Here is a 14975-nt window from a genome sequence, read left to right on the forward strand (position 1 = left end):
ACAGAACGAAAAAACAACAGAAAGAGCCCGACAGGGAAAAACGGTAACAGAAAACGCTGATCAAATAAGGATCAGGAAATTAACAGAAAACGCTGATCAAATAAGGATCAGGAAACAAACAGAAAACGCTCGCGGCTAGAGCAAACGCGAGGAGATAATCGCGCTGGTGGAAATAGTATAAAAATACGAAATATCGAAAGTCGAACTAAGTGGGCAACAAGTATAGGTCGTAAGGCAAGTATGCAACGAGGCAAATAGCAATAGCGCAAATAGATAGCGAGAGCGAATAATGGCTCGGCGAGGAATTCTCCGGCAGTGAGATGACTGCCGGAGTCGCCTAATAAAGGCACGTAATCAGCCCGAAATAACGGGCAGGTGTGCCGAACAGGCGGCGGGAGAACCCGCCACCTGCTGGCGAGCACGCGACGTGACAGTACCCCCCCCTCAACGGACGCCTCCCGGCGGACTACCCGGTTTGGAAGGGTGTGCAGCGTGGAAGTCGCGCAAAAGGGACGGATCAAGGATCCAGGAGCGAGGCACCCACTGCCGCTCCTCAGGCCCGTAGCCCTCCCAGTCGACCAGATACTGGAACCCCTTTCCCCTGCGCCGAGAGTCCAGGATGGCACGAACCGTGTACACCGGGTCACCGTCGACGACCCGCGGAGGGGGCGGCGGCGTGGGAGGAGGAGCCAAGTCACTGGAAGAAACGGGTTTGAGAAGGGAGACGTGGAAGACGGGGTGCACCTTCATGGTAGGAGGTAGACGGAGCCTGACAGCAGCCGGGTTGATGACGGCCTCGACCTCGAAGGGACCAGTGAATCGAGGACCCAGTTTCGCCGAGGAGCCGGCCAGGCGAAGGTCTCGAGTAGCCAGCCACACCTTCTGCCCCACCACATAGGGGGGGGCCGGGCGCCGACGACGATCCGCGATTTGACGATTTCGGGACGCCGTGCGGGACAATGCCGCCCGGGCCTCCCTCCACACGCGATGGGCCCGCTTGAGGTGGTGTTGAACGGAAGGGACCTCCACCTGCCCCTCCTGCGACGGGAACAGCGGCGGCTGGTAACCGTACGCCGTCATGAACGGGGATCGGCCGGTTGCGGAGGAGACGAGGGTGTTGTGTGCGTACTCCACCCAAGGCAAGTGGTCGACCCATGTCGCGGGCTGGTGGAGGCACACACAGCGGAGGGCCGACCCCAGATCTTGGTTGGCGCGCTCGGCCTGTCCGTTGGACTGGGGGTGGTAGCCGGACGTCAGGCTGGCCGTGGCTCCGAGGGACCGGCAGAACCGCTTCCAGACGCGTGACACAAACTGGGGGCCCCGGTCCGACACAATATCTGTAGGGAGGCCGTGGAGACGAAAAACGTGTTTAACCAGGAGGTCGGCGGTCTCCAATGCCGACGGCAACCCGGACAATGGCACGAAGTGGGCCGCTTTGGAGAAGCGGTCCACGATAGTGAGCACGACTGTGTGACCTCGGGAGGAGGGAAGACCCGTCACGAAGTCCAGCGCGATGTGTGACCAGGGGCGAGGTGGAATGGGCAACGGCTGGAGCAATCCGGCCGGGGGTCGATGGGAGGACTTGCCGCAGGCGCAGGAGGTGCAGGCCCTGACGAACTCCGTCACGTCGTTCCGGAGTTCCGGCCACCAGAATCGCTGGGCGACAAGTTGTACCGTCCGGTTCACCCCTGGATGGCATGCCACCTTGGACCCGTGTCCCCACTGAAGAACCTCCGACCGCAGGGACGGAGGCACGAACAGTCTCCCCGCCGGACACCCCGCCGGTACCTGCACCCCCTCCAGGGCGGTCTGGATCCGCTGCTCCACCTCCCATTGAACGGCCCCCACGATGCACTGAGCCGGGAGGATGGTCTCTGGGGATAGGTCCACTTCCGGGGGGTCGTGGAGACGGGAAAGAGCGTCGGGCTTGGTGTTCTTGGAGGCTGGGGAGTATGTGAGTAAGAAGTTGAATCGGGTCAGGAACAAGGCCCACCGGGCTTGACGGGAGTTGAGCCTCTTGGCGGTACGGAGGTAAGCGAGGTTCTTGTGGTCCGTGTAAACCGTGAATTGTTCTTTTGCCCCTTCGAGCCAGTGTCTCCATTCCTGCAGAGCCGAGACAACCGCCAACAGTTCACGGTTGCTAACGTCATAATTGGCTTCGGCAGCAGAGAGTCGACGGGAGAAGAAGGCACAGGGGTGCAGCTTCTGGTCGACTGGAGAGCGTTGGGACAATACCGCCCCCACCCCTGAATCCGAGGCGTCCACTTCTACAACGAAGGGAAGATCAGGGTCAGGATGTTGAAGGACGGGGGGACTGGTAAACGCCGCCTTTAGGCTAACGAATGCGGCCTCCGCGGTAGAGTCCCACTTAAAGGGAGTCTTAGTTGACGTAAGGCGGGTCAGGGGGAGCGCCTTCTGACTATAGCCGCGGATGAATCGTCTATAGAAGTTTGCGAACCCCAAAAAGCGCTGCAGTTCCTTGCGGTTAGACGGGACTGACCAATCCCTGACTGCCAGCGTCTTGATGGGGTCCGCTCGTATTCTACCCCGCTCGATTATAAACCCCAGAAAGGAAATGACGGGAACATGAAACTCACACTTCTCCGCCTTGACGAAGAGCCGGTTTTCTAATAAGCGCTGCAACACCCGCCTGACATGTTGCTGGTGTTCCTCTTCTGACCGGGAGAAAATCAAAATATCATCCAAGTAAACGAAACAAAAAATGTTGATCATATCCCTTAAAACGTCATTAATGAGGTTTTGAAAAACCGCGGGGGCGTTAGTGAGTCCGAAGGGCATGACCAGATACTCAAAATAGCCCAGAGGGGTCTTAAAAGCGGTCTTCCACTCATCTCCCTCTCTGATACGGACCAGGTGGTAAGCGCTGCGTAAATCCAATTTAGAGAATATAGTGGCGGATTGCAATGGGGCAAAGGCGGAGTCTAGCAATGGTAGTGGGTAGCGATTCTTTATGGTGATGTCGTTTAATCCACGGTAGTCGACGCAGGGGCGCAGAGTCTTATCTTTTTTGCTCACAAAGAAAAAACCCGCCCCTAACGGTGAACGCGACGGTCTGATGAGACCTGCGGCGAGCGAGCTGTTTATGTATTCCGTCAACGCCTCGCGCTCAGGTTGAGACACCTGGTACAGCCGCGAGGACGGTAACGGAGCGCCCGCCTGCAGGTCAATAGCGCAATCGTAGGGGCGGTGTGGAGGTAAAGAACGCGCTCGATCCTCACTAAATACCTCCCCGAGGTCCCGATAGCAATCCGGCACTCCGTCAAGGCAGACTTCCACGGAGGGGGTGACATGTTCGTACCCCCCGACGGCCGACTGTAGACAGTGTCTATAGCAGTAAGGGCTCCAGCTGTTGATTGCTGGGCGCGCCCAGGAGATTACGGGGTTGTGTACTCGTAACCATGGTAACCCGAGGACGAGGGGAGCGTTGCGAGACCGCATGACCAAAAAGCGCCGCAGCTCGATGTGATTACCCGAGAGTTGGAGCTTCAGTGGCTCCGTTCTGTGGGTTACGACCGCCAGGAGACGCCCATCGAGATCACGAATCCGCTTCCTATCGATCAGTCTCTCTAACGCGCAACCTAGCTCGGAAGCGAGCTCGGTGTCAATCAGGCATACGTCCGCTCCTGAGTCCACCAGGGCCCGAACCCGCTTAGACCGGGATTCCCCAGATATCGTTCCCTCAAGTACTAGTCTGTTCGGTCGCGTGTCGACTCGATCAGACTTGGGGTTTAACGCGCGTGACGGTGACTCACAGTACTCATGTTCGAAGGAAACAGATGATCCCGGGTGATTGGTGATGGTTGAAAAGGAATCTCTCTCCTCGCCACCAATGTTCTCGCTTCCCAGCTGCATAGGCTCCTCTGCTGGTGCTGTCTCCCGGAATACTCCCCCACGTTCCCGGCTTCGCTCCCTCAGGCGATTGTCCATGAGTAGGGCGAGATCGATCAGTTCTTCCAGGTCGGTGCTGTGATCACGGGTCGCCAGCTCGTCCTTGAGTTGGGAGTTTAATCCTCGGCGAAACAGCCCACACAACGCTCGATCCTCGTAGCCGCTTTGCGCCGCCAGGATCCGGAACTCGATGGAGTAATCGGCGACCGATCGTCTCCCCTGGTGGAGGGCGAGTAGCCGACCCTCTGCCTCTCGACCCCGCACGGGATGGTGAAACACCCGGCGGAATGCTGTCACAAACTCCGGGTACGATGATCGGAGATTTGGCTTGGCCTCGCTGGTCGCAATCGCCCATGACGCCGCCGGACCTGTCAACAAACTCATAACGTAGGCCACCTTGGCGGCATCATTAGCGTAGGCAGACGGCTGCTGGCAAAAAATGAGCGAGCATTGGTGGAGGAAGTGACCACACTGCCCATGCTCACCCCCGTAACGAGGTGGGTGTGGGAGCGAGGGTTCCCTCGACATAGTGGTCAGAGAGAGGGGTGCCTCCGGAGTGGTTGGATAGCTCCCTGAGGGGGGGAGTCTCCGTTCCTCCACCCGCACCAAACGAGGTTCGAGTTCATCGAACCGATGAGCCAGCATGGAGACCGTGCCTCGGAGTTCCGAAATGGCTTGGCCCTGCTGACTCATTTGCTGCTCTTTTCGGGTAAGAGCGGACAATATTCTCTCTACATCCGCGGGATCCATGGTGGCCGGAGAATTCTGTCACGTTCTGCTCGAGGGGAAAAAATCGCTCCGAGCAGAACAAATGAATTAAATAAGTTGGATCCCAGGTAAAGCAGACAAGAGAGAGTATTGTCACAAAATAAGGTGTCTTTAATGACAGAACGAAAAAACAACAGAAAGAGCCCGACAGGGAAAAACGGTAACAGAAAACGCTGATCAAATAAGGATCAGGAAATTAACAGAAAACGCTGATCAAATAAGGATCAGGAAACAAACAGAAAACGCTCGCGGCTAGAGCAAACGCGAGGAGATAATCGCGCTGGTGGAAATAGTATAAAAATACGAAATATCGAAAGTCGAACTAAGTGGGCAACAAGTATAGGTCGTAAGGCAAGTATGCAACGAGGCAAATAGCAATAGCGCAAATAGATAGCGAGAGCGAATAATGGCTCGGCGAGGAATTCTCCGGCAGTGAGATGACTGCCGGAGTCGCCTAATAAAGGCACGTAATCAGCCCGAAATAACGGGCAGGTGTGCCGAACAGGCGGCGGGAGAACCCGCCACCTGCTGGCGAGCACGCGACGTGACAGAGGCAAAATAACATGCTTTTTCTCTCAAATATATTGTTAGAATCATTTATTTCAGATGTACTGTAACTATTTTCTGTATAAAAAATAATTTAGTGTTCAAAAAGTCTTTTTTTCAAACTTGAGACTTGAAAAAGAGGGGGTCGTCCTATAATCAGGGCCGTCTTATATTCGGAATAATGGTGTATACTCAGTGTGAAGTCTGGGCCTCAATCAAGAATTTGCTGCTGCATACATGATGAGATCACACCTTAGGATTTACTGCTCTACATACAACACAAGAAGCAGGAAGTTCCAATGGCATTCCCATTCCAGTAGACTAGTGACAGCAAGGGTGCCGCGCTTATAATACTTCCTATTCAACAAAGACCCAAGATGAATTGCGGATAGAGCAAGAGCATGCACGGAACACAAATCAATACCTTGTTCTAATGAGAAAAAAACAATTGGCGAAATTTACCAATGGAAGCCATGAGGGAAACGTAGTTAAAATAACGCCGATTACAATTTGATTCGGCTTGAAAAAAATGACGGACTGATGGCTACAGACAGGTGCCCAGGCTGGGGACGAAGAACAGACCGACAACAGTTACAAAAATACCCACCTCTGTTCTTCAGGTTTTTAAAAACCCAAATAAAGGCATATTCAGGTTTTTGCATGCATTTATATGACCTTTAACAACCCGATTCCTACCAATATTCAGGTTTTAAAAGGGTTAGTGACTCCATGCAAACATAATCCATTTTAAGGAAACATGGCATTTCCTTCCACTGCTATGCGGATGACTGTCCCGCTGAGCAAAGAAGACGCTTTCTCCTTAGGGCCACTTTTAATCCTGTCTGGAGGAACTCAAGACCTGGATGGCACGAAATTTCTTGAATATCAATGAAAAGAAGAGCAGTGAGGGTGTTTGGGAACAGTGGCACTGCGAAGAGTGCATTGGAAGGTCATTCAGTTTCATTGATCCCGCCCATTGACTGGTGCCTGTTGTAATGAAGAAGCAACGGAGGTCAGGCCAAGTAAGGCCAGGGCACCAGGCTGTTCTGGAACCTGCAACGGAATGGAACTAGCCCGACTGTTGCATCATAATCTGGCAAAACTCTGCAGGGCTCCCTCACAGATATTTTCAGGAATGGGCAACATACATAAGATTTACTTGGATATGTGAATTCAGACTTGATTGACGGGCGCTGCAGACACTCCAGAGGCCCAGTATTTGTACACAAGCCATTAAAAAGGGTCTTTTTTCATAATATTTTCCAAAATATAGCAACAGGTCTTGCTGAAATACTCATGTCCCCAGGTGAGAAACTTCTGAGATTAATTGGATTATTCCACCACGCATCAAGTGTTTCACTGCCAAATCTGCTTAAGAGATTCAGTTCAATTATTTAGTAGATGAAGAAAATTGGAAAGAGGGTGCACTAAAAGTTGAAATTTGCAACTATGGTTCTCAGTGGAGCAATTCAGGACAAGATAAATACACCAGATGCTGCGAGAGCTCCCTGAAAGTCACTTGTTTAATTCCTTCACTTCAATATGAATTCAGCCACCTTCTTTTTCTCTGTTTTGATGTTAATCGTTTGCGCGTCCTCGGGGAAGGATCAAGGAAAATCTTCACGAAATGGCAAGATTGCGGCCCTGAGGTGGCAGAAGAAACACAACACACACATTGAAAGTTTAGTTGTAATGTTCAGTGACAGTTCCCTTTGCTAATGTTCCAAGCCATGATGACTCATTTCAAATCTTTGAAGATAAGATAAGATAAGATAAGAAAACCTTTATTAGTCTCACAATGGAGAAATTCCCAATTCACAGCAGCAAAGTTATGAAAGTAAGAAGTAGAACAACAAAATATAGGAGCTGCTGGAAAGGCAGCCACTCTCGCAGCGCCATTTTGAAGTCAAAATAACAAAAATAACACAAGACAACACATAGGACACAGACAGTCGTTCAATCTTCACCAATTTTCTGCATACACTTTGTTGTCTGAAGCAGTTCTAGATGAAAGAAGAGAGGATCAAAGTGTCCTTTCTCCAGTGGATCAGAGACGTCATGCTGAACATGTGCACACGTCTGCTACAAGCTAAGTTTTGAAAGCAAACACAAAGCTGTAGCATCCATTGACGAAAAGAGATTAGTTCACTTCTCCTGTCCCACGTAATCCGCTTCGAACTCCAAGCCGCGACACCCAGCTCCAAATCCGCATCGGCACTCCGCGCCAACGCTCCTTTCTTCTCATCGTCGGCTCCTCAAGACCTCCATCCATCCAGCTGCAGACCGTTCAACAGCACCGATCTCTCCGCTGAACAAAGCGGGGCTGTGAAAAATGCTGCCCATTACAGGCGCAAGACACAAGCGCCCCGGGACTGTCCAGCAACGACAGTCAAATGGCGCCGACATTCCTCCAGTCAAAAACAGTGCTGGTATACCCATGCTGCCGAGAAGGCGCAACCACCAAGCACAGAGTCTCCTCCTTGATGAATGTCGTGGCCAAAAAAGGCTGAAAAAGGTCCACATCAAGTCCACACGACGTAACAACAAACACAAAGTGACAAAAGAAACACAAGAACAACAAAAAAAAGCAAGGCTCATGAGAGCACTTGCTGACGGCTGCCTACTCGGGCGCCATCTTGACTTGATGATTACGATGGTGCCTCGCGTGGTGGGGTGCCTCCGAGTGGCCACGGGCTGAACGCTGGGCCTTTTGGGCCCCAGACGCGGCTAAATGCCCACCAGCCGACGGGGAAGGAGCTGGGTCTCACCGGAAGTTGTGGCTCCCAGCGCTCACCCCGCCGAAACGGAGGGGAGTGGGAGTAGCCGCCCCACAACCCTCCTTAAGGGGATGGTGATGGTGATGATGATGTCTGCAGGCCATGAGGATAAGCTCAACACCCAACTCTCAGGGTGTAACCTAAGTGAGGGTTAGGGACTGAGCACTGTTGCGAATATCAAAAAAATAGGTGGTAGGGGGCTCTCTGACGCCCAACAGTTCTGAATGCACAACTGTTCACCATTTCAGTAGTGTTGGCACAACCTGCTGTTCTCGAACCACAAACTGAAAGGCAAAATTCATGACAGGTGTTTGAGCAGTGCAAATTGCCAAGGATGTCCACTTCTATGTCTTTCTGTAAGTCTTCCACTCTCCCCGTATCCAGGACTCTCCCTCCCTTTCCACAGATAATAAACGTCAGGCACCATCATCCGAGGGGGGGCATCGTTCTCTGCCCCAATTTGCACGAGTGGACTCATTGTGACATTGAGTGCATATGTCATGCATGAACCAACTATGCACTTGATATTCATTCAAATATCCGTCACTTTTTGTGGGTGTTTTAATTTTCTGGTCGTGTATTCTTTGCGACGGACCCTCTGAGAGTCCCCATAAATGGGCTGTGGAGTGCTCGGTGGTGTAAATCATGAGTCTTTGGCAGGATGTGGACTGCTTGTCTGCAGGGAACGCGTGGAAGTGAAAACTTTCAAATCCATCCCTCACTCTGTGGCGTAAAAAACAAGATTCATTATTTACGAGGGCCACCCCTGCATGTCTTGGCAGGTGGGCTGTTCAGCGCTTAGTGATGTAAAAGCCAAATCTTTGCACCGACAGGCTATCTACAGTGGGCTGACATACTGGACAGTATTGCAACACATGATATAATTCACAATATATATGCATGATGTGGAAAAGCCTGACAACATGTAAGCTTCAACCTAGCCGCGGGCTAGCAAAAACACCTTTAGGAAAACATGTCTACCTATTGATCAGTTATGCCTTCCAGTGGTAAACCAGGGGGACTTCTTTGGCTGCCATTGTGAAATATGTTGCTAATAAAGAGACTGTGAGAATATATCTTCTATATGGAGGCGATCCATCCAGCCATCAATTTTCCACCTGTTCTATTGCTCCGAAATGAATAAGAAAACAACTCAAGTGTTCTCAAAATAATGAATACCTGATACAAATTGATAATGCCTATCAGTTTCTTGGGGGTCCCAGTGGATACAGACTTCACACTTGGTTCTTTGTATCAAGCTAAAGCACACTTAAAGGATACTTAAAATACGGGGTGCATGGTGTATCATATTCATGCAAAGGAAATTTCACCTGGGCCACTATGTAGGGTCCAAAACTATTCCGTGACTGTAGACTTCACACTAGGCATTCTTTGTCGAGCTGCAGGACAATTGACAACTCAAGTCCAGGTTAATGTGAGTGCATTGCAGATTTTTGCAGACAACCATAGTATAATGAAAAGAAAGTCTTTACAGACATATGTATGTTTTTTGGAGGGTTATTTGCCCAATGAATATTTGCGCTAGCATAAAGACATTTTGGCAGTCTGAAATATAAACAGATAAAAATAAACAATAAAAAATACTACCGGAGTTCACCATTATGCTGGATGTAGTTCTTGTAATGGTTGTAGCCCAGTGCATGTTTTTCTCTTCAATGAGCCAGCCATCTTATCGTGTGTTCAATAGGACAGACTAGCTCCAAATGTAAGCATTTCTCCTTTTAACAGTATATTTTCCAGGTGTGCTTGTATTTGAGGATAGACTTGCGTAATTTGCAAGTGACCCTGCTCCTGGTACCATTTTTGGGAACAGTATTTCCGCACGCTTTTAACATGCAGTCGTGTGAAAAGGGAAGACGAGTTGAGAAATTCGGTGGATGTGTATCATTACACAATGCACAAAAACAAGTGAACCTTACACCAAATTGTACTTTAATTCAGCCCTGTTGGGCAAATACCAGGGCTCTTACTTCGATGAACTCCTCCATGGGAATTCTGCCAAATGATCCCCAAGTGTAAGCAGGGATTTTAAATAGAATGGTGATGCTAAATAGATTTTTTAACCCTGTCAAAATGTGATGATCATTTTGCCATCATTTGCTAATAGTCACTTTGATTCAGCTATCAAATTCACCAGAATCTCTTTGGACACTGACGGATCATTACTTGTCATGATTTGTATTTTATTTTATTTTTTTAACTATGCAGGCTGATCAGAATTTAAGAACAAGTGCACTGTGTGGAGTTGAGAGACGGATGCTCATGACGCTGGATAATAACTCTTTGGTCTTTTATCCAGTCTTTGGACTCGAAAATAGCCTTTTATGTTTTGTTCTTTGAGAGCAGGCCAACAAGGACGTTGAGCCAACTCGATTGTTAGTTCGCAACTGCAAGTTATTTACGCAGTTGAGTCAATGAGGCGTCCGCCTTCTCAGGGCATTCATTTTCGCATGTTTGTCCCCAGAGATAACCTTCTAGTCCTGGATATCTTTTTTGAAGCCCTAAACTACGAGACCATCGAACAAAAGAAGGCCTATGAACTGGCAGGCCTCTTGGGTAAGCAGATGACAGATGAAAGTGATTTGCATGCTGGAGACTTTGGTTTTGAAACAACTTCTGAAAGGGTAGCAGTGCTTGTATAGTACCTCTGTCATACATCGCAACCTTTTTTCCCTCTGCCGCTCAGGTGACATCGGTGGTCAGATGGGCCTCTTCATCGGAGCCAGCATCCTTACTGTCCTTGAACTCTTTGACTACCTCTACGAGGTAAAGGATGTCTGAATCATCACTGCGCAAACTATTACAGAGCCCTGTTGCATAGTATATGATGTAGCATATTTTGGAAAGAAACAAAACAAATGCACCCATTCTGATTCCTCTGTATTGACTATCAATGACAGTACAATATAGATTTATAGAAGACAGAAGAAAAATCAAAATTCACAATAATAGCACTACTGTTTTATCAAATGAATATTGGAAAAAAGATTAAGATTAAGATTAAGATATCCTTTATTTGTCCCGCAATGGGGAAATTACAATCAGACTTCAGAAAGGAAAACGCTGGGTAGGGAGAGGGAAAAAACCCACACTCGAACTACAGTATCCTCTTCTGAGGATAATTTAAGTCCAGGATAAAAACAGACCCTAGCACATAAATAAGAATATGACAGTTAAAACACGTCACAAGACATAACATGTAATAAGTGGTGGGGGGTTGGGGGGGTGAATCGGAAGGGAGGAGGGGTGACCGCGACGCGGCCGTCCTGACCAGCTCCACGGTCACCCGTGCGCTCTGCAGATCGAACCACGTCACGGGGGAAAAAGAATCGGAGCGATGAAGACGGTGATAACAAGGATGTGTATGCGCGTGTGGTTGTCCAGTTGTGTATGTGTATGCGTGTACAGGTCATAGCTGCTTCGTCGAGGTCTGCTCATCATGAAGACAGTCCCGGCTTATCAGTCCATGGCCGAGAAGGAAGGGGGTGATGGTGGGGGCCCTAGATTCCATGCGTACTTCCATCCAAGGGAAAGGCCAGATAGCGTTGTTTGTTTTGGAGGGACGGCCGCCAACAATTTCAGACAGCCTTGAGTCCGTGATCTGTGTCTCTTCACTGGCGCCGATCAGCCTGAATCCGAAGTCTTTCCGGATTGTCGATCGCGCGGAGTCGCTCCAAAACCGCAACAATATTTCAGTTGTCCTCGCTCAGCCCCCGCTTGAGTCTGAGTGTTGGACATTCGCGCCAAACCATCCAGAATGACCGCCAGCCTCTTCACTTCCAATAAAGCCGCTCCCGTCGGTTGAATTTTGCGATAGAATAGAAAGCTGCCAACACCAAACATACCAAACAGCATACCTGTTATCAAAAGGCCAATAATGTAGATGTCTTCCACATCCTCCACGGACAGTATTGCCAGGCACACCAGTCTCCACTTCCTCCATGGATTTAGGGCGTATCCAGCAGCAAATGTCCCCGGAGGGCAAGCAGGCTCCCCACTGCCTGCTCTTTCCATCAAAAAAATTTTGTCGATTGCATCGAGAGACCAGCCGACTAATTCCATGGTTAGTTCTTCGGCTGAAAATACGGTAGGAGGCTAGGAAAAAGTTTGACAAAGAGCAGAAAGACTAAGTGGCGAGCAGGGAGAGGGTGCGGGCTGGGGGCAGGAGCTGTGCAAAAAGCGTTCGCCTTCGTCGAGAGCCAAGTAGAAATGTTGAAAAAGGGAGAAACACAAATCATGTAGTGCTATTATTTTTGTGCATTGACTATAAAATATGGCGGACAGCTGGTGAACAGAGCCACCTCACAGTGGAGAGGTCCTGGGTTCATATCTGCATTCCCGCCTTCCAACGTAGAGTTTGCATGTTGGGCCCGTGCTTGCGTGGGTTTTCTCCAGGTACTCCGGTTCCCCCACCCCCTGCCCCCAATTGTAATTGAAGATGATCAATTGTCCATTTGAGTGTGCATGGGCTGTTTGTAAAGGAGCACCAAATTTCACATAAAATCAAACAGGACTCAAAGATGCAGATTGGAAAGAAAGAAAACACATTTGAAATGGAATCACTATTCTGTCTTGACTAAAAAAAATAATATTGGCAAGAGTGGGAAAAAGCTGCTCCCATTTCAAAATGGAATCACTGATATGTATTTAGGCGTTACACAATCAGGATTTTGTGGCCAATCAGTGAATTAAAAAAAAGAAACTCAACAACCATCTGTGCTCACACACTCACACCAAGGGACAATTTAGAGTGTTCAATCAGCCTGTCATGCATGTTTTTGGAATGTGGAAGGAAACCGAAGTACCCGAAGAAAAAACACGCAGGCACAGAGGAGAACATCCAAGCTCCATAAAGGAATGCCACAGCCAGGGATCAAACCCATGACCTCTGCACTGTGAGGTTGACGGCTTAACCACTGGACACACACACACACACACACACACACATATATACATATGAAACTGGTTAGAATGTATTTTTAGTCTTTTTCTCCTGCTGTCAGTCGCTCCTGCACTGTGCCATTCTTCTATTGAATTCCTCATCCCTGCCATGCGTGCACAAACACACACACACACACACACACACACACACACACACGCACACACACTCCTTGAATACATTAACATTTTAGCTGTTATATTTTAGATGAGTCAGAATGTCCATGCTCATTTGTCAGAGAGAACTATTACAGTGCTGAGAGCTTTTCGCCTGCAAATCTCTATCTTTTTGTTTGCTATGCTGGTCAATACAAAAAAAAACATTTACCGCAATGTAAAATCTCATTTCAATTTGCCAGATGCGTTCAATACAAATCGCGTGGGCTCAAAAGAGTGGTATCGTGCTCTGATGACACGTCTGTCTGCCTGCCTGTCTGTGCCTTGCTTCCCAGGTCATCAAGTACAAGCTGTGCCGATGCGTGAAGAAGAAACACAAGGGGCGCAACAACAATGATCGGGGCACTGTGCTGAGTCTGGATGATGTGAAGCACCATGTCAGTAAACCAGAGGTGGCAAAAGAACTCACATGCTCTACTTAAAGTAAAAGTTCAGATACTTGTGTTTAAAAAAAGGCATATGCATGTACACTATACAAACAAGCTTTTCTCTACATCTTATGCTTTCTTTTTGTTGTCAGAAAGTACAGACACCTGAGAAATGTGCTGAAAAACAGTAAAAAAATATTTGTACTTGTTAACAAACCAGCATTGCAATGCACCCCCCTCATCAGCCATAACCCATTCACACACCCCACCCGCCCCCATTGACTTTTAAGTGCTCTCGCCACGTCTGAACACATACCCATCTGCCGCCTCTCCCACTTTCCTGCTTGTGAGTCTGCAGAAAAGTGTGGCGGTGGGCGGACGAGTAAGAGGGTTAGAAGATGAGATGTGACATACGAGAGCAGATTGAGCGTAATCAAAGCAGTGAGGTGGTCAGATTAAAAATTTGAAGGTGGTGAGGGTGACAGTTCACCGTTTGCCAGGCTTAATAACGCCACTTCAATTGAAAAGCAGAGCAAAGGAATGATGGTCCTCCTCTTTTTCCATCACTTTTATTGATCCGGTCTTGGATTTCCACTTCGCCCAGCCTTCAATTTTAACCTTCAAAGTCCACTCTGGAGCTTTACTGCCAATGCCAATCACAAATGCATGTTTTCACGTGTATTTCTATTTTAGTTAAAGTGAACTTTCATTTGATGAATGGCTAAAAATGGCAAAATGGATTAATGCTGCAAATTATTCCCATTTTTTTCATCTGAACTATCACTTTTGCAGTTTGAAACAGTAAAACTAATCGGTAATAAAGATGGTAGAAAGCACCAAACAGTAAAACCAAGAACAAATCTAAGTCATGCTGAGTCGAATGCCAAAGAATACATGTGAGTTTTGAGGAGGGTTTTGAAGATGGGCAGCGAGGAGGCTTGCCGAATGTTCAGTGGGTGGTCATTCCAGAGAGAGGGACCAGCAACAGAAAAGGCTCGATCCCCTGTGAGCCTCAGTTTAGTTCTTGGTACTTCTAATAATGTCTGGTCCGCAGACCTGAGGCGCCGGGGCGGATGAGCTCAGAGACACAATGGTTTTTAAGCAGTGTCTGACCAAGATATGACATCAGTGATCTTACATCCAAGGGAATGTGCAGTTCTTCAGATTTACAAGAAAAATCTTCATCTTCATCCATCCATTTTCCGAACCGCTTGATCCTCACAAGGGTCGCAGGGGGTGCTGGAGCCTATCCCAGCTGTCTTCGGGCAGTAGGCGGGGGACACCATGAACCGGTTGCCAGCCAATCGCAGGGCACACAGAGACAAACAACCATCCATGCTCACATTCACACCTAGGGACAATTTTAGACAGTTCAATCAGCCTGCCACACATGTTTTTGGAATGTGGGAGGAAACCGCAGTACCCGGAGAAAAACCACGCAGGCCCGGGGAGAACATGCAAACTCCACACA

At 48.8% G+C, this 14975-nt stretch overlaps 1 protein-coding gene across 5 annotated transcripts in view; it reads left to right on the forward strand.

Moving 5' to 3' along the window:
* asic1b (acid-sensing (proton-gated) ion channel 1b) overlaps positions 1–14975 on the forward strand; it is a 249894-nt gene that overhangs the window by 231772 nt on the left and 3147 nt on the right. For 3 of the 5 annotated variants that reach the window (XM_052075156.1, XM_052075154.1, XM_052075153.1), the window contains 3 exons: positions 10486–10577; positions 10708–10787; positions 13412–13528. In XM_052075156.1, coding sequence (XP_051931116.1) covers positions 10486–10577; positions 10708–10787; positions 13412–13528 — 289 coding nt within the window. The remainder of the gene's footprint in view (positions 1–10485; positions 10578–10707; positions 10788–13411; positions 13529–14975) is intronic. The other 2 variants (XM_052075157.1, XM_052075155.1) reach the window with 1 other exon arrangement.

This window comes from Hippocampus zosterae, chromosome 9 (genome assembly GCF_025434085.1).
Source record: "Hippocampus zosterae strain Florida chromosome 9, ASM2543408v3, whole genome shotgun sequence".
Classification (NCBI taxonomy): domain Eukaryota; kingdom Metazoa; phylum Chordata; class Actinopteri; order Syngnathiformes; family Syngnathidae; genus Hippocampus; species Hippocampus zosterae.